The sequence below is a fragment of the Protopterus annectens genome, chromosome 8.part0 (assembly GCF_019279795.1).
Source record: "Protopterus annectens isolate FY-2018-M chromosome 8.part0, PAN1.0, whole genome shotgun sequence".
Taxonomy (NCBI): Eukaryota; Metazoa; Chordata; order Ceratodontiformes; family Protopteridae; genus Protopterus; species Protopterus annectens.
In genome coordinates this window covers 176,028,411-176,055,352 of record NC_056741.1, presented here as the reverse complement: position 1 = coordinate 176,055,352, position 26,942 = coordinate 176,028,411, and the positions used below count along the sequence as shown (strand labels likewise).

Below are 26,942 nucleotides of genomic sequence, written 5' to 3'. Positions count from 1 at the left end.
TTGCTGTGAGGTGACAATGTTAACCACTGCACCACTGTGCCGCCCAGATTTCCTTCAGACACAAAAAGTATGCCTATGTATACCCATTCCAGTGAGCCCTCAGATAGTGGCCAGGTTGATGGTGACACAGTGATTATTGTAGTGCAGTAACTGTGGTTTCAGTGCTGTTTGCCTCTGACCATAACCAAAGTCTGGGCAAGGTGTCATGAAAGGAAGGTTAGTAGTCGTGCTTGAAAGATGCCTGTTGTCCAGCTTACACCTGATGCTGGTGTGTCATTATGTCATTATGTGCCACTTGATGTATGTTTATGGCCTTCATGGAAGTGCTGACATGTTCCACTCTGGCTTCTGAGAGCATGCTTTGGGTTCTAGGTATGGCACAAGCTGACATGCATGACTACCTCCACAGTGTGGCTGATTCAAAAGATCAGATGAATGCACACTGGAATGAGCAGTGTATGTGATGGAATGTCTGCTGGAAGGGGACAGCATCTACATTGCCATAGGTCTGCAACATCACCTGGTGTTGGCAAATGTGGCTGTACTCAATCCTGCTACCACAGTGGCACAACTTCCACTGCTCTGTCAGTGGTTAAGGTGTCCATGCCCAGACAAGGTGGGCCATGGGATCATGGGCCTGGGCATAGTTGTAAAGAGAGCTCATCCACCAGACATCACTCACCTTTAGGTAGTACCACCACATCTGACCATGGCCATGGACATGCCAGTGCAACTCCGGGCAGAACCAGTTTTTACTTTGGGGAGATGATGATGAGCTGATACTCTCAGTGGCCATTTGATATTATCTACATTCCTGCCTAAGTTTTTTTCTTGCACACACTCACTACTTTGATGTCAGCCTTGGCCTCCTGCCATCCAACCCCCACCCTGTGCAAATGATAACTATGCCATCATCTTGTGTCTATCTTTTCAATTCAGGGTTACATCTGTATAGGTCTGATGCACAGGGTGGATAGCTATCTGAGTGCTTAGGAAACATATTGATGATGTTGCTTGGAAATGTTTTCTGATTTATCACAGCATTTTAGTGTTGCGATTCTTTCTTTGAAATCATTGATGATGCTTATTGCTCCACTTGTGAGAATATAAGGTTAAAGAGAGTTTGGACAGATTTTTTGTACTGGGTATTTGAGATGCATGAGCCATGCTAGTTGACAAACTCCATAAATATATATTATGAAAGTCAATATTATGAAAGTCAGTCATGTCACTGCTGGACAAGTCACACATTCTATTTGAGTGCATTTACAAATAATAGTAGGCTGGTATCTGCCATTTATTCAAGTTCTTGGGCATTTTTTACTATTACAGATTCAGTACTTACCTTGATAGTCCTGTAGTTACAACTGTACATTCAGGGATGACTCATTAACAGAACACAGCCATTACATGAGCAATTAAAGGCTGTGAGTGTTGCCTGGCATCAATTTTATTCTATGTATGTGCATAGGATGAAAGGTGCACCCATTAGGTGGTGAGTATGTGTGCTATGCATTACAAAAACAACAAGGATTCCACGCTGAAAAATTTAATGAAAATTCAAACTGTCTTAGCGCTTCGGCCACCACAGCCTTCAATGAGTACAAGAATAATAGTAAAAAGCATTCCCTTTTATACACACAATCAATTAAATAGACTCCATCCCCCATCCAATTAATAGGCTAATTAACAAGTTCATAGTACTGAATTGAAAGTGAACAAAATTTATATAAATAATACTATAATACTATGACAAATACAATCAATACTGACACTAAAAATACACAAATATATATTATGTATTAAAGTAAACACCTCCAGTTAACTTCTTTATTCAGACCCATTGTATGTATACATAGCCATTTTGAGGGTTAATAGCAGACATATGTGAATAAATTGCATTTTTATATCACCAGGGTCAAAAACATTAAAATACATGAAATGTGTTTTGAGGATTCTTTACTGATGATTTAGAAATGTTGAAAGTGGAAGCAAAGATTAGGTGAAAAATATTGTATGTACTGTCAGCAGTGACACAAAACACACACTGCTACATGGAGTCATGATTCTTTGCATTGATTAATCTGCCCCTTAAAAGCTCTGCCATAAATTTCATGCTTAGGACATCCCTGATGTTATAAATCCGTGATAACATTTTAAAGTCATTAGCATAGTGCAGTTTCAGTATTCATATGTCCCTGTACTTAATTGTCTAGAGATAGAATATGCAGTACCATTTTCAGTATAATTTCAGAAACCTTAGACTTGGTTATTGTAATCTATAAACAATTGAAAATCTTTACCGGGTATTCTTAAATCAGGAAGTTCTTTTCCTTTAAACATAGACTGAATGTTCCTGATGAGTACAGAAAAATTTCCCTTGTTTTCTTGCAGTTCTGTATTGAGGTTTCCACAACTAATGTTAAGTTCTCCAATTTGTTTATCTTTTTCTGCAAGATGCTGGATTGACTGATGCAGGTTATTTGACAAGTGAGCATCTGGAAAGAAAATAAGAAATGTGCAGATTATGAAATACAGACATGGAGACATGATAAAAACCAACAAGTGGAAAAAGTTTAAATAGTTTACATGGCGTTCACATTACAGTATACATTCAATCAGATGCAGCTTTCCATTCTAAAATTCAGACCGCAATACATGTCCATCTAAAAAGAATTACAATCAGTGCTACCAGATGAAATATATAAAGTATATCATTCTGCCCCTACAGTATAGCATTTTTTTGACAAACTAGTTTTTAGTTCAATGGACAATATTTTGTTAATAAAATGATATAAGCCAAAGTTGTTTGTATATTTAGTTTATCGAAGGACTGAGAATGAAATTAGGCATTTCTGCTAACTGATTCAACTAACTAACTAACTAACTAACTAACTAACTAACTAACTAACTAACTAACTAACTAACTAACTAATTACATAACTACATAAATAAATAAGTGTGTTTAAAACATAAAATATTGCATTCACTACAAGACAAAATTCTGCTAATATTTAAATAACTAAAAAACAGAAACATTACATATATAACAACACAAATACATAAATGAAAAATCTTGTTATTCACAATAAAATTGCAGCTATAACAGAAGAATTATACATACCTTCTTGAGAGCATGTATTTTAAATAAAACAACCTTAAGACATGAGGATAAATATTTAACAATGGTGCTAGCAACCAATGTTTGCTTAGAGGCACAAGCAGTTGAGCAGAGCATGGTTGATTGGTTTAAGCACCTGAAAGTGGTTGACCTATTATGATGGGAAGAAAGCGATTTGGCCGACTGCAATGATGATACCTACTGGAAAGGAAGTGATTACCCACCGAATAGACCAGGCAAGCTTGTGTTGCTTTTAGCAAACCACTCAAATCTCTGCGCAGATAGAGGTAGATGTGCATGGGTGAATTCAGGTCACTGTACTAACGAGCCAGCTATCATTAGATAATTACCCATAGTTTGAAGGAAAGGGGAAACTTCTCTTCAGGACCTGCAGGTTGGTTCACATCATAACAGCTCAACTGTCTCTACAGGGGAGGAAAATGAATAACCTGCCAAAGGCTAATGTTCAGGTGTAGAGATTATACTGTTTTGTTAATTTTTCTAGCATAGGAGGTTCATCAAATATGTATTATTAAGTTCAGTTTTAATTCAGCAAATATCATTCAGCTGTTTTCCAATACTTGAATAATAGCGGTTTAATACTAAAAGTATCTTAATATTAAAATATTTTCTAGATAAAATAATATTAACTATTGATTCTATAGGGTATAATACAAGTCATTATCATCATCTTTAAAAAAAATTCTGATTTTCTACATGGGGTCAAGCTGTCACTTTAACTGTCACAATCTTTCCTGATTCAGTGTTACTCTCCTATCTTCTTCGACAGTCATGCCTGAGTGTTGCATGTCTTTTCTCACACAATCCAGCTATCTCTTTACTGGACACCCTAATTTCTTCTTGCCTTTTATTGTCTGTCCCAAATCTTCTTTAACAGATTTTCTTCTCCTTTCCTGCACATGTGCCTGAATAAACATGACCAACTCTCTTTGACCTTCTGTGCAATTGGAGGTATTTGCGCTTCTGCTCTGATATCCTCATTTCTTCATCTGTCCCACAGAGTGCATCCTACCACCCATCTGAGGCATTTTATCTTCATCACCTCTAGCTTCATGACCCCCTCTGCCTTTTTTTCCTCAGTTTCTGTACCAGAAAATATTACTGGTCACAGCTTCTTTGGTATATGTCTGTCACACACTATTTGGTATACGTCTGTCACACACTACCCCTGACACTCTGTGCATACTATTAGCTCATGACATACTTCCTTGAGCTTACTTATCCATTAAGCTCTCTCAGCACCAACCCTATCAAAGAAAGTAGCCCTACCAGAACCCTTATCTAAACCTAAAACTCCCATCAAATTCTTAACTGGATTCCTTGCTTCCTAACCATAAGACTGAACATCCCATCATTAAACCTAATACTACAACCCTACCCTAATGCTAACAATTCCATCCCACTCCCTAAACTTAAAACCTCCTTTTCAATCCCTAACTTTGAAATTCCCCTTCTTGCAAACCTTAAAATCCCCTCCCTGTCCTTAACCCTAAAATCCTCATCCCACTCTCTCCCTATGTTTGTCTCAATTACCTCGTTAGAACTCAAATAATGTGGCAGCTGCTTGTCCAAACTCATAATGAGTTTGAGCATGAGCACAGCCTGTATGAGCTACAAGATGCTCTAAGCCCCTGACTTCAAGGTAATGGCCTTTGAGGTCTTTATCCTCGAGCTCTTTGAGATTTTTGGCTTGAACACTTGCCACAGAACCATTCTATAGATTTCATTATGGAGATAGAATTCCAAAAAACTAGAAATGTCATGAGATATCACTCTATAGAAGCAATGAAGTGGGTGTTACATTACAGTAATATTTACAAAATGTTTTAAATGTCATCTTTATTTCATGAGGCGTGATTTCTGCAAAATGTTAAATAAAATTAAATCCTATTTTGTAATATGTCTTAGGTCTATATTGTGAAAAAAATATTTTATTATTTACTGCCCTTGTTTAACAAATTAAATTAATTTAATGCAAGGTGTGTTTTTTGGCATTCTTTTGAAAGTCAGTTTCATCATCTGGTTTTATTTATCAAAGATTTTTTTTAAATACATTCTTGGTCCTTTGTTTGACATCCTTGGAGATTTAAAATTCAGTATGGGAGTTTATTTTTCCATAATTGTTAAATGTCCCCAGCAAGAATATATCCAATTGCATCTGTTAAATGTTATGCCTCTCTTGTGTGAATAACAGCTTTTACATGGTAAACAGAGGCACGTGTACATATAAATATAGATATAGCTATAGATATATGGTTGCACTTTAGCTGTTGTGTGTCGTTTTACTTCAAATGTGCATGTTGTCAAATGTATGGAATACTAAATGAGATATTGTTGAAAAGTTAAGGTAAATGGAGGTGTGTGTGTTAATGCTGAACCTTTCTGATATATCTAAAGATCAGCATTAGGTGTAAGGGTGTATGTTTAATGGTTTCAGGTTAGGCATTATGAAATCTGACAAGCAGGAAGGCCAAGTGGTTATGAATTACATTGATATGTGGGTAAAATTATGACAGTTCCTAGAGATGAGGTATACCAACAAGTCTGCCTAAATTAAATAAATATAGCAGACAAGAAAATTGATAGGATGCTTTATGACATATTTATGCAAGGACAGTTGAACTGTAATGATAACACATTTTGGTTGCAAAAAAGCCCTTCATTACATCTATTTTTGGTATACCTAAGGTTCAAAATAATGTGGTCTACTATTCGCTGAGGTCCATTGTGGATATGGGGATGGGGGTAGTTTACAACACATCTGATTGCTAATTCTATTGATGCGAAATTGAAGAATGTAAAGGAGAAAGTCAGATATTTACTTAAAGACTCATGAGATTTTTAAGACTTATTGTAAATGATTTATATACAGATCAGTTGTGCTTTGCCACTACAGATGTTAATGATTTATTTACACCTTTTCCCAATACTTTAGAGTTGGAGTATTTCCATGAATATTTAAGATTCATTACTACTAGTAAAAGCTACACATTAAATAAGCAAATGGAAGTTTTGTTAAAGAATGATTATATATATTTTGAAGGGGAACACCAGTAACAGATGCTTAGAGTCACAATGGAGGTAACTTGTGTCCCATTATTCACCAACATAACAATGTTAAATGGGAGAAAAGTCTTCTAATGCTGAATGCATGAGCTTTTGGAACCTGTATACCCGATTCTTCGATGACATCTGTAGTTTTTTGTTTTTACTCAAAGGATGTCTATTATAAAATTGACAGAAATGGATGTGCAAATAACTAAGGAACTGGCAAAAAAAGAGTTTGTTTCTAACATTTTCCAAAAATCTACTTAATTGAACTCTTTCCAGCTCTGTAGCAGTTGTCACCCCCACTTTCAGAGAAAAGCCATAGCTAAGGGACATATGGTACACCTTGCAAAAATGGTCTCAGATGACAAATTGTTCTTTAAAGTGATTGAAATACTAAAAAAATTAGGATAAACAGGAAAGAGTTCCAGGATGAGATTCTGATTAACACTCAGAACAAAGTGTTCAGAAAGGAAGGAGGGAATATGTACACATTTGTTGGGTAGGGCACAAAATAACTTTTTGGAAAATGTTTCAGAAAGGTGGTATTCAATGATGGATATAGAAAAGGGATGAGTATGACTTTTTCAAGGGACAAATTGTCCATTATGGAGGCGATCAGGAGACAGTGGAATATTTTTAAGTTATGTAACCTTAACCCCAGGGTAGGTAAAAGTAAAAAATTGTGGATTTGTTTTTAAAAGGGGAAGAAATTTCAAAGATCTTATAGAAGGATGGAAGATTAATTCAAGTGTCATAAGGGCAAAGAAAGGGTCCTGCAAATATGGTAGATGTAATCAATGTCCTTCTATAAAAAAAGATTGCAAGATGGTCAATTATGGAATAGCTCCTATAAGTAGAATTGTTTAATTGTGAAACCAAATGTGTAGTATATTTTATTACATGCAAGGACTGCCCTGCATTTTGTTTTGAGAAAAACTGAAATAACTGTTAAAGAAATAATATGCAAGAATAGCTATGATACTTAAAGGCAAAATCTAAACAATGCTTTATCTAAGCATATTTGCCAGTATTCTGATCAGAGCTTTTCATTTCAGATCTTAGAGAAAGTAACTTTAAATCCTAGAGGGAAGAACTGAGTGAAAAGATAGAAATCAGAGGCTTGTTTTGGCAACTAAAAGAAAAGACCCAAACTTCCCAGGGATAAATTAAGGTTCTTTTTATACTTGTGCATTAAAGAAGTTGTTTGTGGTTTATGATCAAAATATTTTTTAAACTGGATATTCTTTACATGTTTTATACTTCTAATGTTGTATATGTTTATTCTTTATAATATCTAACACTTATGTTACAGCAACTAAGTATGTCTTATATTTTGTGACTTCAATACATTTTGTGTTGCTTTTGAGTGCTATTCTTGAAAGAGATTCTGAAAATATAAATATTTAATTATTTGGTTTAAAATGATGTAGATGCAGATTCAATAAACCCTATATGGGCGGCTAAAACCATGTGCACATTGTGCCATGACTCGAACACTATAGTGCATCATTTAGAATTCAATAAGTGGCTCTACACAGTCCCTGGGATTCACAAAGCAAAATATTGCATACAGGAGCAGTGTAGCCACTCCTGCATAGAATATGACCTCTGAGCGATCCACAAATGTGCCGTTTTGATGTGCATGAGCGGCCCTATACTGTTATTGCACGGAAAGCCGAGCAGTATGCTAATCAGCTCATTTGATGGCAAAAAACATGCAAATGAGCTGATTTAGTGATCCAGAAAGTAGGCAGGTCTCTGTGCAGGAACAGTGTAAGGTGCAGAAATATATTCAGTTACGAACCGAATACATTTCTGCAAAAAACAAAAAAAAAATGGAGCCATGACAGCTACAAAAAAAGCATGTATTAAAGTGGTTGGCCATGTCGATGGCCAAATATATGGCAATTAGCATGGGAAAATGTTTCATTTTTATAAAAATAAATGTTTATTTTTTTTGGCAGATCTCAGCCATTTAAGCATAGGGCAGTGCTGCACAAATGGGATGGTGGGAAAATTAAAAAAAAAATGAGAAAAGTCCATTTTAGGTGAAAACTGCATTTTACCATTATAGTCAGTGGCAAGCAGAATCAAAACAATGGCAGGGAACACTGGTTGTTAGGGGGGAAGGCTCTTGTGTAGTGCAGTAACTATGGAGTAAGGCAGTGGGGTATGTTAATGAGGGGACTTATACTGAATCAAGTGTCACACTGTACTTAACCATGTAGGTGCTCTAACACTACCGTGTAGAAAGGAGGAGCAACTAACATGAAAAAGGTGTGTGTCATGCTTGCTGTAAGCACATTGAAGCTCTGTTGGCCAGGTTTGTGCTTAGCTAAGCACAGCTAAGTGAGGGGATGTGTCTGAGGCTATATACACTCATTCCATGAAATGAGGAGTATGTTCGCGCCAAGGGGAGGCCCATTTATTGCTGTTTACACTAGCTAAACAGGTCTGGATGGTGCACCGGGGCTTAAACAGGAAGGATACAGGAAAAGAAAAAAGAAATAGCAGAACAAGGGAAATGCAGTACAAATCAGCAATATGGGATACTGCAACACACAATGGGCCTTTGAAAGCACTCAATAATATAGCTGGCAGGTGGCTGCATAGCTGAAAATGGGAGGAGATGTAAAAAAATATATAAATAAAGAGCAACAGCACAATAAAGAGAAATGAAGTAGAAATCGCTAATATGGGACTCTTGCAACTCACAATGGGCCAGGTAAACTCCACAATAATACAGCTGGCAGGTAGTTGCATAGCTGAAAATGGGAGGAGATGTAAAAAAAAGAAAGAAAGGGGCAATAGCACAATAAAGGAGAAATGAAGTAGAAATCACTAATATGGGACTCTTGCAACTTACAATGGGCCACGCAAAGCACACAATAATACAGCTGGCAGGTGGCTGCATAGCTGAAAGTGGGAGGAGATGTAAGTAAAAAATAATTAAAAAATGACAACAGCAGAATAAAGGCAATCATGCAAAAATTACCAGTGATGCCTCTAACACTCACAGTGGCCAAATCAAAGCCATGAGTAATATAGGTCACAGCTGGAATGATTAAGAGTCAGCCAATCATACAGGGGCCATCTCTAGCAGAACAGTATAAAGTATGGAAGTACCTTGCAGTCTGTTTTTTCCCACAAACTCTGCATCATTGGTGTATACTTGTGGGGGAATTTTAACTGGAAAAATGTTAGGGGCTGCCATTGCTTTGATCCATCAGTATGTGCTAGAGGCTGAGAGTAATGAAGAAGATAATGCTGACAACTGCCACAGATCAAGGAGGAGGAGAAGAGTGCTGAGACTCAGGGTAACTTACCAGGGGCTACATGATCTGGAGATAGTAGAGCACTACAGGGTGGATAGAGACATACTCCAGCAACTCACCGAGCTGTGCCAGCCTCAACTCAGAGCTAGATCCAACAGAAGGGAACCCATCCCTGTAGATACCAAAGTATGTGTAGCCTTAAGAATTCTAGCTACACATACTTTCCAAAGACCTACTGGGGACATGATGGGGGTCTCACAGGCATCTGTATCCTGGCTACTCCACTAGTTCCTGGATGCCATGCTACCACATGCCAGTGAGCACATTTACTTCCCCAACATCCGTGAGGAGTGGACCAGCAGTATGTGTCTCTTTCACAGTGTAGCAGTATACCCAGAGCTACTGGGTACCATATACTGCACGCACATCCACATCAAAGCACCACCTGGTGAACAGGATAGGGTCTACATAAACCACAAGGACTTCACCTCCATCAACTGCCAGGTTGTGTGCAATGCCCAGGGCATTATCATGAATGTGTGTGCTGGCAGCCCTGGAAGCTATCACGACTCCACATCTGGCATTCATCACAGCTGTATCAGGCATTTGCCAGTGGGGGCATCCCTTATGGCCATCTGATGGGGGATGCTGGCTATGCACTTGAGCTGTGGATGATGACACCCATAAATAATGCATACACACCCACACAAGAATGCCAAAATGAGGCACATGCACAAACCAGGTTCATTATAGAGCCTGTGTTTGGGATGCTCAAGTCATGGTTTTGCTACCTTGACATATCTGGTGCAGCCTTGCAGTACTCTCCAGCCACATGTGCACATATGTTCATAGTATGTGCCATGCTATACAATATGATCCTGTAGAAACAGCTGTAGCAGGAACAGCACTGGGAAGGGCCACACAGCCCACCACCATCGCCAAGGTCCCCACAGGCACAGAGGGACGAAGTGGAGGAGGCCCCTGAGGTAGTTCCCATAGGCAGACGGAGGTGTGCCCAGCATGCTCAGGCCTTGGCAAAGATGCAATGCATAGCACACACACTGACACTGTAGTGACCCCAGGGACTGACACCTTTCTCTGACTCACACACAAAGCAAAATGGATGACACACACATCACATTACCTGTAACTTACCATGTATAGGCAGTGCACTATGCACATCCAACATAGGCAGCCCTCAAGCACTGTACCCATAATTGCTGCAAGCATAAGGCAACTCAGTCTTTTTAACAATAAATGAATGGAATAGTATGTTCTGCTAGCATATCTATGGTAATGCTGCATCCTTGCAAGGGAATGGGGCGGTGTACTGGGATAGCAGCACACAACTGACAGCTATGTTGGCCACCAGGAAATGTCTGGCCAAAACTGGCCTCCACACACTATGCAGTAGTACCCAAAGTGGCAAATCCCACTGCAGTATAGGTGTGGGGACAACTAAGTGGGGGGGGGTCATAGGTCACAGGCAAGGATGTCAGGGTTGGGGGTCCCATAATCACCCCTCACACCCACACAGCAAATCAGCTGTAGAAAACCATAGAGAAATGTCTGGTAACGGCACACAAATGGCAGCAATGTTGAATTAATCCCCTACAGACTCACACAGTGATAGCACAGCAGGACCAGCAGTTGCAGTAAGGTTATAAATGGTAAGGAGTCTGAAACTCAAATGTACGCCAGTACAGTCGGATCTGGGATCTTTACTGATATGCCTCCAGTCCAAAGACAGGTCACAATAGTATGGTAAATGGAACCAAAATGTAAAGCAAATACCAGCACAGCCTGTGCAAATGTGTACAGTGGACAGGTGTGCCCCCCATATACCCACCCAAATGCAGTAACATATATCTTTGCATGGAAATCGCAGTATAGCAGTATAGCATACATTGGCAGGGCTGTACCAATACACAGAAAAACATGTTGCCTGTCCACAATATGCAGGGGTCAATGAGCTATGTGTATGTGTGGTTAATATTGTCTGGATCTGGCCAGCATGATCTCCTAGCAGTCATCTTGTACTGCCCTAGGTACAGTGCTGCCTGTGTCAGGACCATGTGCAGATAACTGCAGTTCCAACTGTTATTCATGTCAGTGACACCCAGTGCTCTGCCACTGACATACCTTGTAGGCACAGTGCTATGTGGAATATGATAGACATATTACTGACATCTTGAAGGATGTGTAGCAGAGGTGCCATGGCTTTTATGAATATAAGGGCTGTGTGGTACTGTTGCCAGTGGTCATTCTCAATAATCCTTTTCTTATGTTTGCTTTTACAAATAATGGACATGCCTGCACAGTTGAATGCACTATGTACCCACACCCATAACTCCCAACCTCTGACAGCAAGATGTCTGGACAAGGGCAGAAAGAAAAGTGGAACAATGACACAATGATAGGCATGTGTTGTAAATATCACCCTTACATACTGAGAAGGTTGGTGGGGTGAGAGGTTTGTAGTAGTGGGAATTGTCTGAAGGTTATGTATTTGGAAACAGTAATGTTTATATTATTTTGTAACATCACACTTCAATTATATGTAACTAACTTGCCATAAAAACACAATTTTACATAGAAAGGATGAAACCTCTAGCCAAAGACCTGGACAACCTGCCAAAAATGTACAGATCCCCAGCCAGTATATCACCACATTGCTGGACTGTTCACACAGCTGTGTTTCATTACAACACTGGCTGTAGCCGCACCTCACAAATGCCCTCATAATATTCCTCTATGCATCATACAACTACTATTCCTCTGGTAAAGCACTGTGATGATCTGAGGATATCTGGCATTAGGCAAAGACACAATACATTGCAGTTTCAGACTACAGATATGACAGAAATTGTCTGCTAAACCAAACAGGTACCCTGCGGAAAGTTCTGTGCACACCTGGCTGTAGCACACAAAACCCTGGACTGGAGTACACCAATCTCTGGAATGGAGTCCCATCCCACCTATAGAAGATCATGCCGGGCATGCTCCTATGCCTTGAGAATCACAGGACATGTTGGAACCCACATCGAAATATATAACTGTATTGTGTATATATGTCTGTAGATACAGACAGCTATTTACACCTCAACTGTCCCCACACACACATCATACAGGATTACCCTTAGCTAGCTGTAGTGGCCCATATGTGCTATATCTGCACCTGTGGCATGAGATACACACGCACATATATATATGGGCAACAGATAACATATGTCAAGCATACACACACATAGATGTGGGGAACTGAGAGACAGTGATACAGAGAGAGACACAGGGGATACAGACAGAGTGAGTCATGCACACGGATACTCTGAATGGCATACAGGGATGTCCTGCTGTGGACAGTAGCATACCAGTTGCAAACAGTCACACATGCCAGCTTAAAAGATGAGCCCCATTGCGTAACATTACTGAGGTTGAGTTTATAATATCACATCACCTGCATATATGTGTGTGTGTGTGTGTGTGTGTGTGTGTGTGTGTGTGTGTGTGTGTGTGTGTGTGTGTGTGTGTGTGTGTGTGTGTGTGTGTGTGTGCGTGTGTGTGACAGTTTTGTATATGAGAGTGAGGGTGTGTGTGTTTGTAGGTGAAATGGTTTTACTCCATTCCCACCCACAACACTTCCCAGTGCCCCACTTTATCAGTCCTGCTAATGTCATTCCCCTTATAAGCACCTTTGGACACTTGTCAACCCAATAAGCTCTGTAGCTAATCTCAGGTCTGGCAAATGAGTGAGTGTGTGTCTGCATGTTTATAAGAAGTATTTTGATTAGTCTCCCACACACTGCCCTACTTTATTTCTCCTGCAGATGTCATTCCCCTTATCAGCACCTTTGGCCAGTTGTCAGCTCAGCTCAGTAAGATCTGTAGCATGTGTGATAAATGTGTAAGACATTAGTACAAATCACTAGCTAAACAGGGTTTATAATCTCAGATCTGGCAAATGAGTGTGTGTGTATGTTTGTAAGAAGAAGAATTTTGATATGTATCACACCCATTGCCCTACTTTATCACTCCTGCTGATGTCATTCTCCTTATCAGCACCTTTAGCCAATTATCAGCTCTGTAGCTCATGCGATAACTGCATAAATCTATAGTACAAATAACTAGATAGGCAGGGGTTCTACTCTCAGACCTAGCAAATGTGTGTGTGGGTTAGAAAGTGTATATGTTTGTAGGAAGAAGTATTTTAATATGTTTCCCACCCACTCACATACTTTATCAGTCCTGCTGATGTCATTCCCCTTATCAACACCTTTGGCCATCTGCCAGTCCAGTAAGCTATGTAGCACATGCAATAACTGCATAACACTATAGTACAAATAACTAGATAGACAGGGGTTAGACTCTCAGATCTGACAAATGTGCATGCTTGTAGGAAGAAGTATTTTGGTAAGTTACCCACACACTGTCCTACTGTATTAGTAATGCATATGTCACTCCCCTTATAGGTTCATAGGTGTGTACAAGGCTAATGGCCCTGGAGTCATTACAAGCCTAGCCCATGGAAGTGCCTTGCCACTGTGCCTCCTGACATTAGTTATCAGTGACCCCATCAATTAGAGCCACTGGAGTGATCCCTGGACTGAACTTTCTATTACCCATCCACTCATCAAGCTCTCCCTAGAACTGGGTCATCTAGGTGCTTTGCTTGACATGTATGGGAAGTTTATTCCAGGGCATGCACAGTCTCTGGGTGAGGAACCTGCCCCTCCAGCATGTTGTGTTGATTGTGATAATGAGGTCAAGGTCCCTGCAGTGTGTGGTGCAGAGAGAGTGGGATGTCTTTAGATGTAGCATTTGTAAAAGAGCTGGGTCAGACATGGCTTTGCAAGTCAAGCAGAGATTGCCTCTAAGTAGGCAATATGAGATAGAGAATAGCTGGAGTCATTTGAATTTGTCTGTGTAGGACATGTGTTTTATGCCTAGGATCCTCATTGTGAAGTACTTATGTAGCCTCTTCAGCTATTTCAGGTGTCTAGTGAGGTACATGCTAAATGGGCCATTATACATGATGATGATTGGTCTAATGAGGGAAGAGTACACAGAGACAATGACCTCCTTCTTCCTGCATGCAAAAGCTTGGAAATAAGATGTGCAACATAGAAGGATTTCCTGACCACAGTGGCAATGTGGTGGTTAAAGGAAAGGATGCTGTCAACCTGTTCATAGGTTCATAGGTGTGTACTAGGCTTATGGCCCTGGAGCCTTTACACGCCTAGCCCATAGGATTACCTTGCATCATGCCACCCTACCATAGTTCCTAGTGCCTCTGTCAAGTAGAGCCACTGGAGTGATCCCCGGGGTGAATTTTCTATTTCCCATCCACTCATCAAGATTTATCTTGAAGAGAGCCAGTGAGGTGCTGTGCTTGACATGTATGGGAAGTCTATTCCATAGCATGAGCTGTCTCTGCATTATGAACCTGTCCTGCCAGCATGTTCTGTTGATTGTGGTAATGAGGTTGAGGTCTCTGGAGCTTGTGGTGCAGAGAGATTTGGGCCTAGTATCCTCTTTCTGAGGTACTTTTGCTGCCTCACCAATTGTTGCAGGTGTCTAGTGAAAACATGCCTAATAGGGCACTGTACTCCATGACTGGCTTAATGAGAGAAGAGAAGAATAGAGGGACACAATGACCTCTTTCTTCCTGGATCCAAAACCCTTAGTAATGAGATGTGCCACACTGAAGGACATTCTGACCACAATGGCAACGCGGTGGCCAAAAGAGAGGTTGTTGTCAACCTGTGTTCCCAGATCTGTTATATTGCCCTCTGTGTTCAGTGGACTGCCATCAATGTGGTAAATCAAGGGAACCCGTTTTTTCCCAAGGGAGATGACAACACTTTTTTGGCATTGAGCTTAAGGCCATGGTTCTGACACCATTGGTGTCAGTGAGTACTTTCTGTAGGATGTCAACACCACTTGGAGAGTTAATAATAGCTCCCAACTTGAAATCATCTGCGAACTTTGTCAGCCAGAGTCCCTTCGTGTTGGCATGGACTTCAACAAACAGGAGAGGATCCAGGACCGAACCCTGTGTGAACCCACATGTGACTGGTCAGCAGTCTGACATGGAGTCAGATACTTTCACACTGTGGGTTCTGTCTGTGTCCCCAGATCTCTTATAATACCTACAGTGTTCAGTGGGCTCCCATCAAAGTGGTACTGAGTGGGAACTAAGATTTTTACCAAAGGGGCTGATGAAGCATTTTGTGGTGTTAAGCTTCAGTGCATGGTTTCCACACATGTCAGTGGTCTCAGTGAGGCCTTTCTGTAGGATGTCTGCATGACTTGTGGAGTTAATGATGGCTCTCAGCTTGCAACTGTTTGTGAACTTGATCAGTCAGACTTCCTTTGCAGTGGCCTGGACTCCTGAGAAGTACATGTTGAACAGAAGAGTACCCATGACTGATCCCTGTGGGACTCCACTTATGACTGGCTGGCAGTCTGACTTAGAGCTCATTACTTTCACACTGTGTTTTCTATCTGTGAGCCAATTTGCAACCCCCCTAGTGATATAGGGGTTGATGAGTAGCTTGGTGGGTTCATCCATAATTCCTGACTGAGGAATGGTATCAAGAGCCTTGGCCAGATTGATGTAGGCTGTATGCAGTGCCTTACTATCATATACAGCCCTGGTGACTGACTCAAAGACATTAACCAGGTTGAGCAGGCATGATCTCCCTTGCATAAAGCCAAACTGTGTGGGGTCAAAAGTTTGGAGATAACCTATATGCTTGTTGATCAGGTCCTTGATGATGTGCTCCATAGCTGTACACATCAGACTCTTAAAGCTACTGGACTAATAATCCCCAGGGTCTGTAGTTGCCATATCTTTATGGAGAGGGATGACTATAGCAGTGCACCATTTGGGAGGGACAAAGCCTGAGGTGATGACTGAACAGGGCACACTGATGTGGTGCCACATATCTTTGTAGTTCATGTAGAACATAGCCAGCAATAATTTAGGGCACCATGGAAGCTATATTCTTGCCCGTGGACAATGCAGGTGTAACCTGGATGGCAGTAATCCTGGGTGCCTGGTATTCTTCTGGTATTCTGATTGTTCGCCTGGGGAAGAGAGAGGGGTAAAGCTGGCACTGAATGTGTTGGAAAGAATGTTGGCAATATCAGTTGGTTCAGTATAGGAGGTAGCATTGTGCAGTAAGTCAGAGCACTTCTGGGTACTGGCATGGAGGTTCTTGATATCACTAGCAAAAGATGTGTGATTGTATTCAGTGTCTGCTGCAATTCTGCCATCATAGGTGGCTGTAGATGATTTCACGAGAGATCTCAAGTTAAGGGAGTTTCACCACTCTTGGGACTCCATCTTTTTCTGCAACAGTTCATCCTTCTGTTGTACAGGTTATTAATGGCAGGGGACCACCAGATTGGCCTCCAGTGTTTGAAGGAGAGCATCATGGTTCTTTTGGGTATGGCTAGTTCCATGCATTGATGTACATGTTTGTACAGTGCATTAGTGCATGGTTCGGCTGTCAAGCAGTTATTTTCCCTTGGCATGGTTGCTCTGAAGTTAGCCACCTCTGTTTTTATGAGTCCAAAGTCAGCTTTGGAGAAATTTTTCAAGGTGGTTACTTTCGTGGGAGAGGTGTGTGTGGCTGAGATGTGGATTTCCATGGTGATTACTCTATGTTGGATCTGACCAGATAGCGATTGACTACTGTTGTCAAGCAATGGTCCAATATGTTAGTAAGCAACACAGTTCAAGGATGTCTCTTCTTCTACTGGGTGTTAAAATGAGATGGTCCAGGGTATTGGAACTGATGAATTCCAGGAAGCATTGAGACAGTGTATTTGTGCTTGAGTATCTTACACAGTTGATGGAGGGGTAGTTGAAATCTCCTAGTATGAGAGTGTTAGGTTGGACCTTGATAGTTTCCAGGGTGTTGAGGAATGTGGATTGAGAGTCTAGGGACATGGATGTGGACCTATAGCAGGCTATGACCTGGCTTGTACTATTACCCAATGTCAGTTGTACCTGAAGTATCTCAGATGCCATATGCTGTGATGCTACTCTGGATGTGTGCATATCCATTACTATTAATATGGAGACACCACCGCCTTTGTAGCTGTGGTCCATGTTTTGGGGCTGATAGGTGTGGAATGAGTTAATGGCTGGTATTGTAGGGTTGCTGTCTGCTGCTGTAAACCAGGTCTCCTTTACAGTACAAATGTCAATGTTCTCCATTTTGAGGAGTGCTTTGAGTGGCTGCATGTCGAGATGTAGATGTCCAGTGTTGAGCAGCAGGACCCTCTGATTGCATGTATGTATAGCTGTTACGGTGGTAATTTGATTTGGAGCACCATCTAAAAAGGAAATATAGGGGTGGCAAGACACTTAGCCAGTACCTGGAAACCCAGGGGTGACAGATGCAGGGCATCTCTGGCAAGCCATAGTAGTCTGTCAATCACGTCATCACAAGCAGGCAGATACTGGATCCCATGAGAGTGACACCAGACACTTAAGCCAATTGTTGGTCAATCATTTGTTGTTTGTACTGCAGTATCCTTCTGGGTGACATTAGTATACTGCTCAGGGCTACTGTCATACCTGTCTGGCCCACATAATCTGAGGACTCCACCATGTCTCTTTTCATATAGTCCATGGAGGTGCATCTCAAGTCATTCACAAACACATGGACAATGATAGAGTGATACTTGTAGTTGTTGTGGAGTGACCTGACTGGGTGTATTATGTGTTGGATTCTGGCACCTGATAGACAGCTGACTGTTACCTCTTCCATGTTCAACCTAGTGAGTGGGACATCTGTGTGCCTCACTATTGTGTCACCTATGATTACTGTATTAGGCAAAGTGGTTGGCCTTTGGGGCTTAGGTTGAGGGGCACACTCTGTAGGTGAGATATGTGTCCTGTGGTTTGTGCTGTGTTGTGGTGGTTGAGTGGATGTCTGTCTTGGTGGTCTCTGCTGCTTGGGTAAATGTCTATTGAGTGCCTCTGTGAAGGTGGGTGTGTGGTTATTGTTTGTATGCCAGAGCTCTGATGGGGGTGTTCTGGAGGGGTATGTGTTCCATGTGGTGTGTTGAAGGTGTTGACCCTTCTCCTCTTTACCAGCTAGTCCAGTCTTTGCTAGATAGTGCATATCATCCAATTCAGTGATATAGAGATATCTCTCACAAGTCTGAGTGTTGGAAGTTTAGAGGAGAGAGTTGCCTGTGTACATGAGGCAGTTGCAACAGTGCCTCAGGATGCCCAAGTGCACCAAGTTAATGGGCAAAAGAACAGAGAACTGCATTTTAATCATGCCCAGAAGGGGGTAGTCATAACTACTAAATACTGATGCTAATTCCTGAGGAATACCTACTGCTGATGGCTCTCAGGTGTGCAAGAATAACTGATAAAAAAACTGTTAAGTGCAAAGCAATTATGTTATTTGAAGTGCAGGAGAGAAAGAACTCGCAAGATCTAAGGGAACAATTTTGATGGCAGACTGTCTGGCACTTGTAACAGCTTACCTCAGCTGTGCAGTTATCAGCACCTTTGGCCAATGTTCAGCTCAGTAAGCTCTGCAGTGTGTGCGATAACTGCATAACACTATAGCAGAAATAACCAGATAGGAAGGATTCTTATCTCAATGCTGGCAAGTGTGTGTTTGTGGAAGAATCATATACTTTGTGTGTTATACCATTTTGAGTTGTGTACTACCCTGTAACCCTCCCATCACCCTACTTTACTAGGCCTGCTGATGTCATTTACGTTAGAAGTACCTTGGGAGTAAATTAAATTATGTAAGGTCTGTGGCATGTCTGATAACTGCATAATAATGTAGTCAAAATAACTAGATAGGCAGGGGATCTAATCTCATTGCTGGCAACTGTGTGCATGATTGTGTGAGAGTCATATACTGTGCGTGTTATATCATTTTGAGTTGTGTACTCTGTAAACTTCCCATCACCCTACTTTACAAGGCCTGCTGATGTCATTCATCTTAGAAGTATCTTGGGACAAAGTGAAATCATGCAATCTGTGTGGCATGTCTGATAACTACATAACACTATAGTGAAATAACTAGATAAGTAGGGGTTCTGCAGCTGTTTATGTGAGAGTTATATACTGTGTGTGCTATACCATTTTGAGTTGTGTACCACCCTGTAAACTTCCCATTACCCTACTTTACTAGGCCTGCAGATGTCATTCTCCTTAGAAGTACCTTGGAAGAAGGTGACATTATATAAGCTCCTTGGTGCATCTGACAACTATGTAACACTATGATAGAAATAGATAGGTAGGGGTTCTAATCTCACTATTGGCAACTGTTTTTGTGAGAGTCATATACTGTGTATTATACCATTTTGAGTAGTGTACCACCCTCTAAACTTCCCATCACCTAACTTTACTAGGCCTGCTGATGTCATTCACCTTAGAAGTTCCTTGGAACTAGATGAAATTATGTAAGCTCTGTGGCACATTTCATAACTGCATAACACTGTCATAGAAATAACTAGATAAGTAGGGGTTCTAATCCCACTACTGGTAACTCTGTGTGTGCGTGTCTTTGGGTAAAAATCATATCCTGTTTGGCTGATACCATTTTTACTTGTGTACCATCCACGTCTCTTTACCACAGCTCAATGACATTACTTTATACAGTGTGGTAACGGCATCTGCCTCACATGCAGCATATTAAACAATTGTGCACACCATATCAGTCCACTTTACAGATGTATATGAAAGAGCCAGCTGTTTGCAAACTATATGTGGTCTGTGTCCCTTACCAATGCCCATGTATGTGATATTATTGCTAAATCAGCCACAGAGAGTGTAGTGACACACATGCCAGCATCAGGCAGCATACCTCACTGAAACATCATGCTGTTATGATGTCTGCTACACTATCATTTGCCCAGGCTTGTAGGAGCAATACATAAATCCACATCCTATTTCTGGTGGGTTATCTCACCATCCATGAAGGCATTCAGATTATCAATTGTTGTAAGAGGTCGTGTGTTATGTCCCATGCATATAATCTATGTGGGTCATGTCATGTATATGTAGTAGTACAGTACATCAAGGTGGAAATGTAGGTTTACTAGTCTGTCTATTGTCAAGTGTGTTTATGTTACTGTGTGCACATTCCCTGTGTCAGTCCTTACTGTGTGTATGCAAAGGATATACCATTGTATCTCCCTGTTTCACCCTGGGAACTCAGGAATACATACCACAAACCTGTCATACACAGTATCATGCATGCCCTCATCAACTACATCAGGGTTGAGTGTACGGGAAAGAAATGGCAGGGCCAACAGGTTTTAACAGGTGAATCTGTTGCAGTTAATGTAATGGCTACAATTGTGAGGGACCTGCTGACAGTACTGCAGTAACCTGTTCTGTATGTATGAGCCTGTGGTACTGCACAACACTGAGCTGACATGTCTGAAGGCTACCTGTCTGCAACACGGGGTATGTGTGCCAGGTCACACTGTCTGAAAACAGTGCCCCTCACAGACTGTTGCATGCATACACACATGGTACATGTACATATAAAGCTGTACCTTGCCTCTGACACAGTCAGTGTTTTCCCAGTCTACTATACTCCCTATTGTGTATGTCTGCAGGGCCAAAGCCTACAGACAGACACCTGGAACATGAAGAGAATAAAGCAAGTCAGGCTACATTAAGTCAATAGTGCTAACAACAATAATGCATCCTGGCTAATAAGGTACATACACCTGTATGTGTACCCATAACAAATGCAAACAGACAGCTCCGTGTGCAGTATTACATAGCTACACTGTACTATATTCACCCTGTGCATTAGCATGTCTCTGCATCAATGCTATGGATGACAGGGATGTGGCATAGGTATCATCATATGCATAGGATGTGGTGTGGGTTTGCCAGAGGTCTAGGTTGGGCCATAGAGTTGACATCATGTGTGTGTTTGTAGTTTGTTCATTAAATGGGCTGTGCAGAGGTGGTGTGTTTGTTTGTGGAGGTGACTTGTCTGATGGTGATGTGTGTGTGTTTGTATGCACACAGTCAAGCCATGTAGCCTCCCTACACAGAGGTAGTTTGGACAGTTGTGGGCCATACATGGCAGGGTATACAATTCACCATCTCTGACCATGGACATTGGAACTGGTCCTGCCAGGGGTCTCATGGTCACTACCAGGACCAATTCTAGATGCAGTAGTACTCCCCAATGGTGACTGCTGTCTGCTGGATTCATGTCCCTGTTGGGTCCATCCAGGATAATGTGCCCATGGCTTGCTGCCTTGTGGTGTGGACAGCACACTCCATTCAGTAGTGCTGGTGGTACTGCCAGTATGGGAATGTAATGGTGCATGGCCATGTCGACTCTCAGCTGACCATGGTGCTGCCCTAAGTCCACTTGGCTGCTGGCCATCCCTTAACAAATGCTCAAGCACAGATATTCTATGGTCAAGAGTGCCAAGGTCTCCCCCCACTATCTATCCATAACCGCAGTATGCTTATATGTGGCCGCGATGAGTTCACGAATATCTCTATGTTCATCAGGGATGTGCTCATCCATGACCCTGCATATATGCCTGGTGTTATGTTCATTATGTGCCTGTGCCTCCATGACAGCCTGAAACATGCATCTGATGACTGCTGCTGTGGCACTTGCAACAGGGGCATAATGGGCTGCAATCTTCCTCCAAGCACCCCTGTCCATCTGCTTATGTGGGACCTCACCAACACTGTGGCTATGGCTAGTGCCTGCACCCTCACTTGCCATAGTCACCACACTAGCCCATTCCATGCCATCACCTGCCAACTGCCCATTATCTGTGGCCACTGGTGATGGGGTATGTGTGGGTATTGTGACAGTGTGCGGGGATGGGGTTGACAACAGTGGGATGCCAACTGATGGCACAGATTCTGCCCCTGACAAACCCACCTGTGCCTGAATAGGAGCATCATCATGGTCAGAGTCTGCAGAGACACTGACATCAGGATGAGAGCAGGAGGGACTGTGGCCACCGTGTCCACCTGTGAGTGAGGAAAAAAAATATGTAAATTCCTACCTGCACTATAAGGTTTGCTGGTACACACACACACACACACACACACACACACACACACACACACACACACACACACACACACACACACACACACACACACACATACAGGTGAGATGCCTCAAATGCATTACACAGTCCTCATATTAGCCACCTGGGAACATTCACGGCAGACAGTCAGACATTGACATACACAATCTGGAGAGACCCTCAGCATAATGCAGTGCAGCCCTTTCCACTTACTGTTACTACTAATATACACCTCTGGGATATGTCAGTGGTGTTAGCAGGTGATGGGGCTTCACCTAGCGCACACTGCACCCACATAAACATTATTGCTGTTCACCTGTATAGCACTGTGGCAACTACTACAGAACATACCTCCCAACTGTACAGTGTTTTGATGAAGGTCTAGATGTCTGTTTCATATTTTTGGTCTTTTCCTCATAACTCCTGTGTTTGTCTGACACATTACTGGGATGACCTGTGAAATGGTGCCACTAATCAATTTCATAATTTGAGGTGCAGACTGCATAACCTGCAGTACATGTATGTTAAAACAAAGCTGGTTACTCAAACAACTTTGAAAGCTTACAGTGGATATAGTAAGTGTACACACCCCTGTTAACATGCCAGGACTTTGTGATATATCACATGAGAACTTCCCTCATTTCATATGACATACAACCTGTGCAATCCAACTGAAAACATACACATCAGTCATAGGTAACAGATGGTAAATGCAATTCATACAATAGGCTGGTTGCATGAGTGCACACACCCTTAAAGTAATCCTCTGTTAAAGGACCTTTTGATTTAATAACAGCAGTCAGTCCTCTTGGGAAGGTGTCTATCAGCATGGCACATCTTGACCTGCCAATGTTTTTACTCTCTCCCTTGCAAAACACCACCAGCTATGTCAGATTGCAAGGGGATCTCCTGTGCACTCCCCTCTTTAGGTCACCCTGCATATTTTCTATTGGATGTAAGTGTGGGCTCTGGCTGGGCCAGTGCAGAATGTTGCATGTGCTCTGGTGAAGCCATTCTTTTGTTGATTTGGATGTATGGTTTGGGCAATTGTTTTGCGGAAAGGTGGAATTTCTCTCCATCCACAGCTATGTGGCAGACACCAGAAGGATTGGAGCCACAAGGGACTGGTATTTGGAACTGTAAATAATTCCCTCCAACTTGCCTACAGCCCCAGTTCCAGCCTGTGAACAGCAACCCCAAAGCAGGACACTGCCATCACCATGCTTCACCATGGCGGTGGTGTTATTGTGTCATACAAACCTGTCAGAATTGTGTCCAAAGAGTTCAACCTTGGTCCCATATGACCATAACATATTTTCCTACTTGCTTTTTGGAGACATGATGTATTGCTCTCAGACTTTCTCCAGACGTGGATATGGTTTGGTGTGAGGAACTGCTGCCATCTTCCAACCCTACCGTATAGATGAGACATATGGAGACCATGGAAGATTGTTGTCACATGTAGTACACACCCAGTACCTGCCAGAGATTCCTACTACTCCTTCACTGTTGCTGTAGGGCTCCTGGAAGCCTCCATGACCAGTTTTGGTGTTGTATTCTCATAGAATTTGGAGGGATGTCTACTCCTTCACAATGTCACTGTAACCCCATATTTTCACCACCTTTTGATGAATGTCTGCACTGTGTTCCATGGTATATGCAATGCTGTGGAAATGTTGGGATACCCTTCTCCAGGCTGATACATCTCAAAGATGTAGTCTTTTAGCAGCTTCATCAGCTCTATGCTGCCCATGGCTGTTGCTATAGCAGGCAACTGGGTATATGTTAGGATAATCCTGGTAGGACAGCTGCCCATTATTTACTGTCATCAAAGAGTCTCTGTTATTGATGGCAGGTATGTACCCAGTAAGATGTAATTCTGTAGTTATATTGAAAACTGTGTCAACACAGTATTAGCTTCAGCCCGTGCACACATATGCAGCTAGGTTGTTGTATGATTGTTATGACTCATAACTGTTCCTATAACAGATTTGTTTGCTTTACAATTGAATTGTACAGGTAATAGGCCACATGACAGGTTGGCAGGATTTTGAAATTGTCTGTTGTGCTCTCATTTTTGTATATCACAACTACCTGGCATTCTAACAGGTGTGTATACCATTTATATGCACTGTAGAATACTAATTTATACAATATGATCCTAGTTTTTGGCCTTTGTCCCCCCATTTTGTCAGTCTTTGTCCAGATGTCCTGCAATGACAGGTTGTGAGGTATGCTACAGATATGTGACATCTCCTGCAAATATGCCCCTGTGATAACCACCATGACGCAATCCAGTAAACACCACCACAACTGAACATGCAGATATTGCCCAGTGTCTGAGTGTAACAGTTGTGTGCATGGTCACATGCATGACCTTAACATGCCTGGGATACTAGTGAGACACAACAGACAAATCTCATACTTACCAGCTTCAGGCTGCTATCCCATGTGCAGACCAGAGGGACCTGTGTAGTTTTGGGGGAGAGGTATTGTCAGCAGATACACATATAGCATTGATACAAGATGACGTACAGGTAAAGTACACACTATAATATTACACAATTTTCTGCCCTTCACCATAGATGTGCACTTGTGTGCATTACTAAACCCCACTCACTAATCCATTTTGCACTGATATATGCATCTAGAGACTCTATAGAAGACAGTTTCATTGCTACCTCATTACATTGATGTGCCCTTCGGCCTTACCTGCACACTCCTCTCATGTTGCCTTGGTGCCAACCACCTCCATGACTGGTGTTTCACGTGTTTGATGTTGTGTCAGGGCTACTCCAAGGTTGGCAAGGAGCTCAGCTATTGCCATAAGTGGGGCCTGTGTGGTTGGACCACCACCGGTAGCAGTATGGTCTCTTACTACAGCAGCAGCCCTTTGCCAGGCACTACTCTTCAGGTCAGTTGCTCTATGCTTGATCTGATCATATGTTCATCCATGGTGGGCCAAGATGTTAACTCTGTTGACAAGATCATCCCACAGGGCAGTCTGATCCCACAGATTTTGCCAGTTATGGCCATAAAGAACAGCATAGTGTGTTATCACAGCTTCTGTGATGGCTGCTGTCTCCACAGCAGTGTATGCGGGTTGTCTCTGTATTGCACCGTGAAGACGTTAACAGGGTAACACATCACAGGACTTCAGACATTGTCCAGAGTTCTTTACAGAGTCAGCACATGAATATTGCCTATCGCTAGCCACCAGTTACAAACACATCATACCCTTGTACCTAGCAGCACTGTATGGACATGCATTGTACACCTTGTCCTGATGTGTCATGTTCCACCAATGATGGCCAGTACATTGCATAAACCACCATTCATCATTGATGTTTGTGTAGAGGGATGACAGTGGCCCTGTTACTCCCAGAGGGGATGTCAATGGTGATCAGGCTTTGCTTGCAAACAGTGTCTAATGGAGCTGGTAGGATATGTCTGGGTTCATGTAGGAAGAAGACAGGAATGTTATAAGGCCCCAAGGGGACTTGCTGTTGTCAACTTTGATTAGGCAGTTTGCACCTGATCCATGATGATGAGGGGAGGGGTGCATGTGCTGTGCCTATCCACCTATACTGATGATGAGCCAGGGGGTGATGCTTACCCTAAACCTGTCTGCAGCAGTTTAGCTGTAGCTATTGTGTGTGTGTGTATGTGGTGTGGTTCACCACCATTACAGGGTGGGTTGGTTTGTTGCCTCTGATACTGCAGACATATGTGAAGATGGCCTTGAGATTGCCCTTAGTGGGTGTGTCCAAGTTGTACTCATAATTAGCCTTACAGTAATCCACCTGTGACCTAATATGCTCATTCAGACAAAGGTTGACATGCTGCACAGTTGGTTCATGATCTTACTTTGCCCTGTACAGCCAATATAGCATCCCATTATGTGCTTTGTGCATTACTGCTGTCCAGCAAAGGGGATTACCCTACTTTGGTGGAGACAGGCTTTTGCAAGTAAGGTATTGCTGAGGCCTTATAGCTATGTGGTTGGTCATATATCTGTTTGTAGTAGGCATGGACACAAGGTCATAACACAGTTGGACAACTCTCCAATTTCAATGAGATAGCCATGCGTATTCTAGTATCCATGTCTGTGTCAGGGCAATGCAACAACCATTAGCTGTAGAAGTGCAACTCCGTTGGATGCACAGAAACTAAGATTACATACATGTACAACATGTACAGCTTATTTACCTGACGTTTTCCATCCCATGTCAGTTGTTATGAGGCACCCAAGTACACCTACCCATACATATATATGCACATTTAATACCTGCTATACATTTCTGTTCTATGTCAGTATGACACACTGTAATTACACTCTTGCTGCTCAGTCATCCATGTCAACCTGTTAGGGCAGGACATCTGGAGGACACCAAACATAC

At 42.0% G+C, this 26,942-nt stretch overlaps 1 protein-coding gene across 1 annotated transcript in view; it reads right to left on the bottom strand.

Annotated features, from left to right (window-relative positions):
• Nucleotides 1-26,942, bottom strand: part of LOC122808179 — a 444,989-nt gene that overhangs the window by 56,213 nt on the left and 361,834 nt on the right. The window contains exon 7 of the mRNA XM_044079146.1: nt 2,304-2,498. Within this exon, the coding sequence (XP_043935081.1) occupies nt 2,304-2,498 (195 nt within the window). The remainder of the gene's footprint in view (nt 1-2,303; nt 2,499-26,942) is intronic.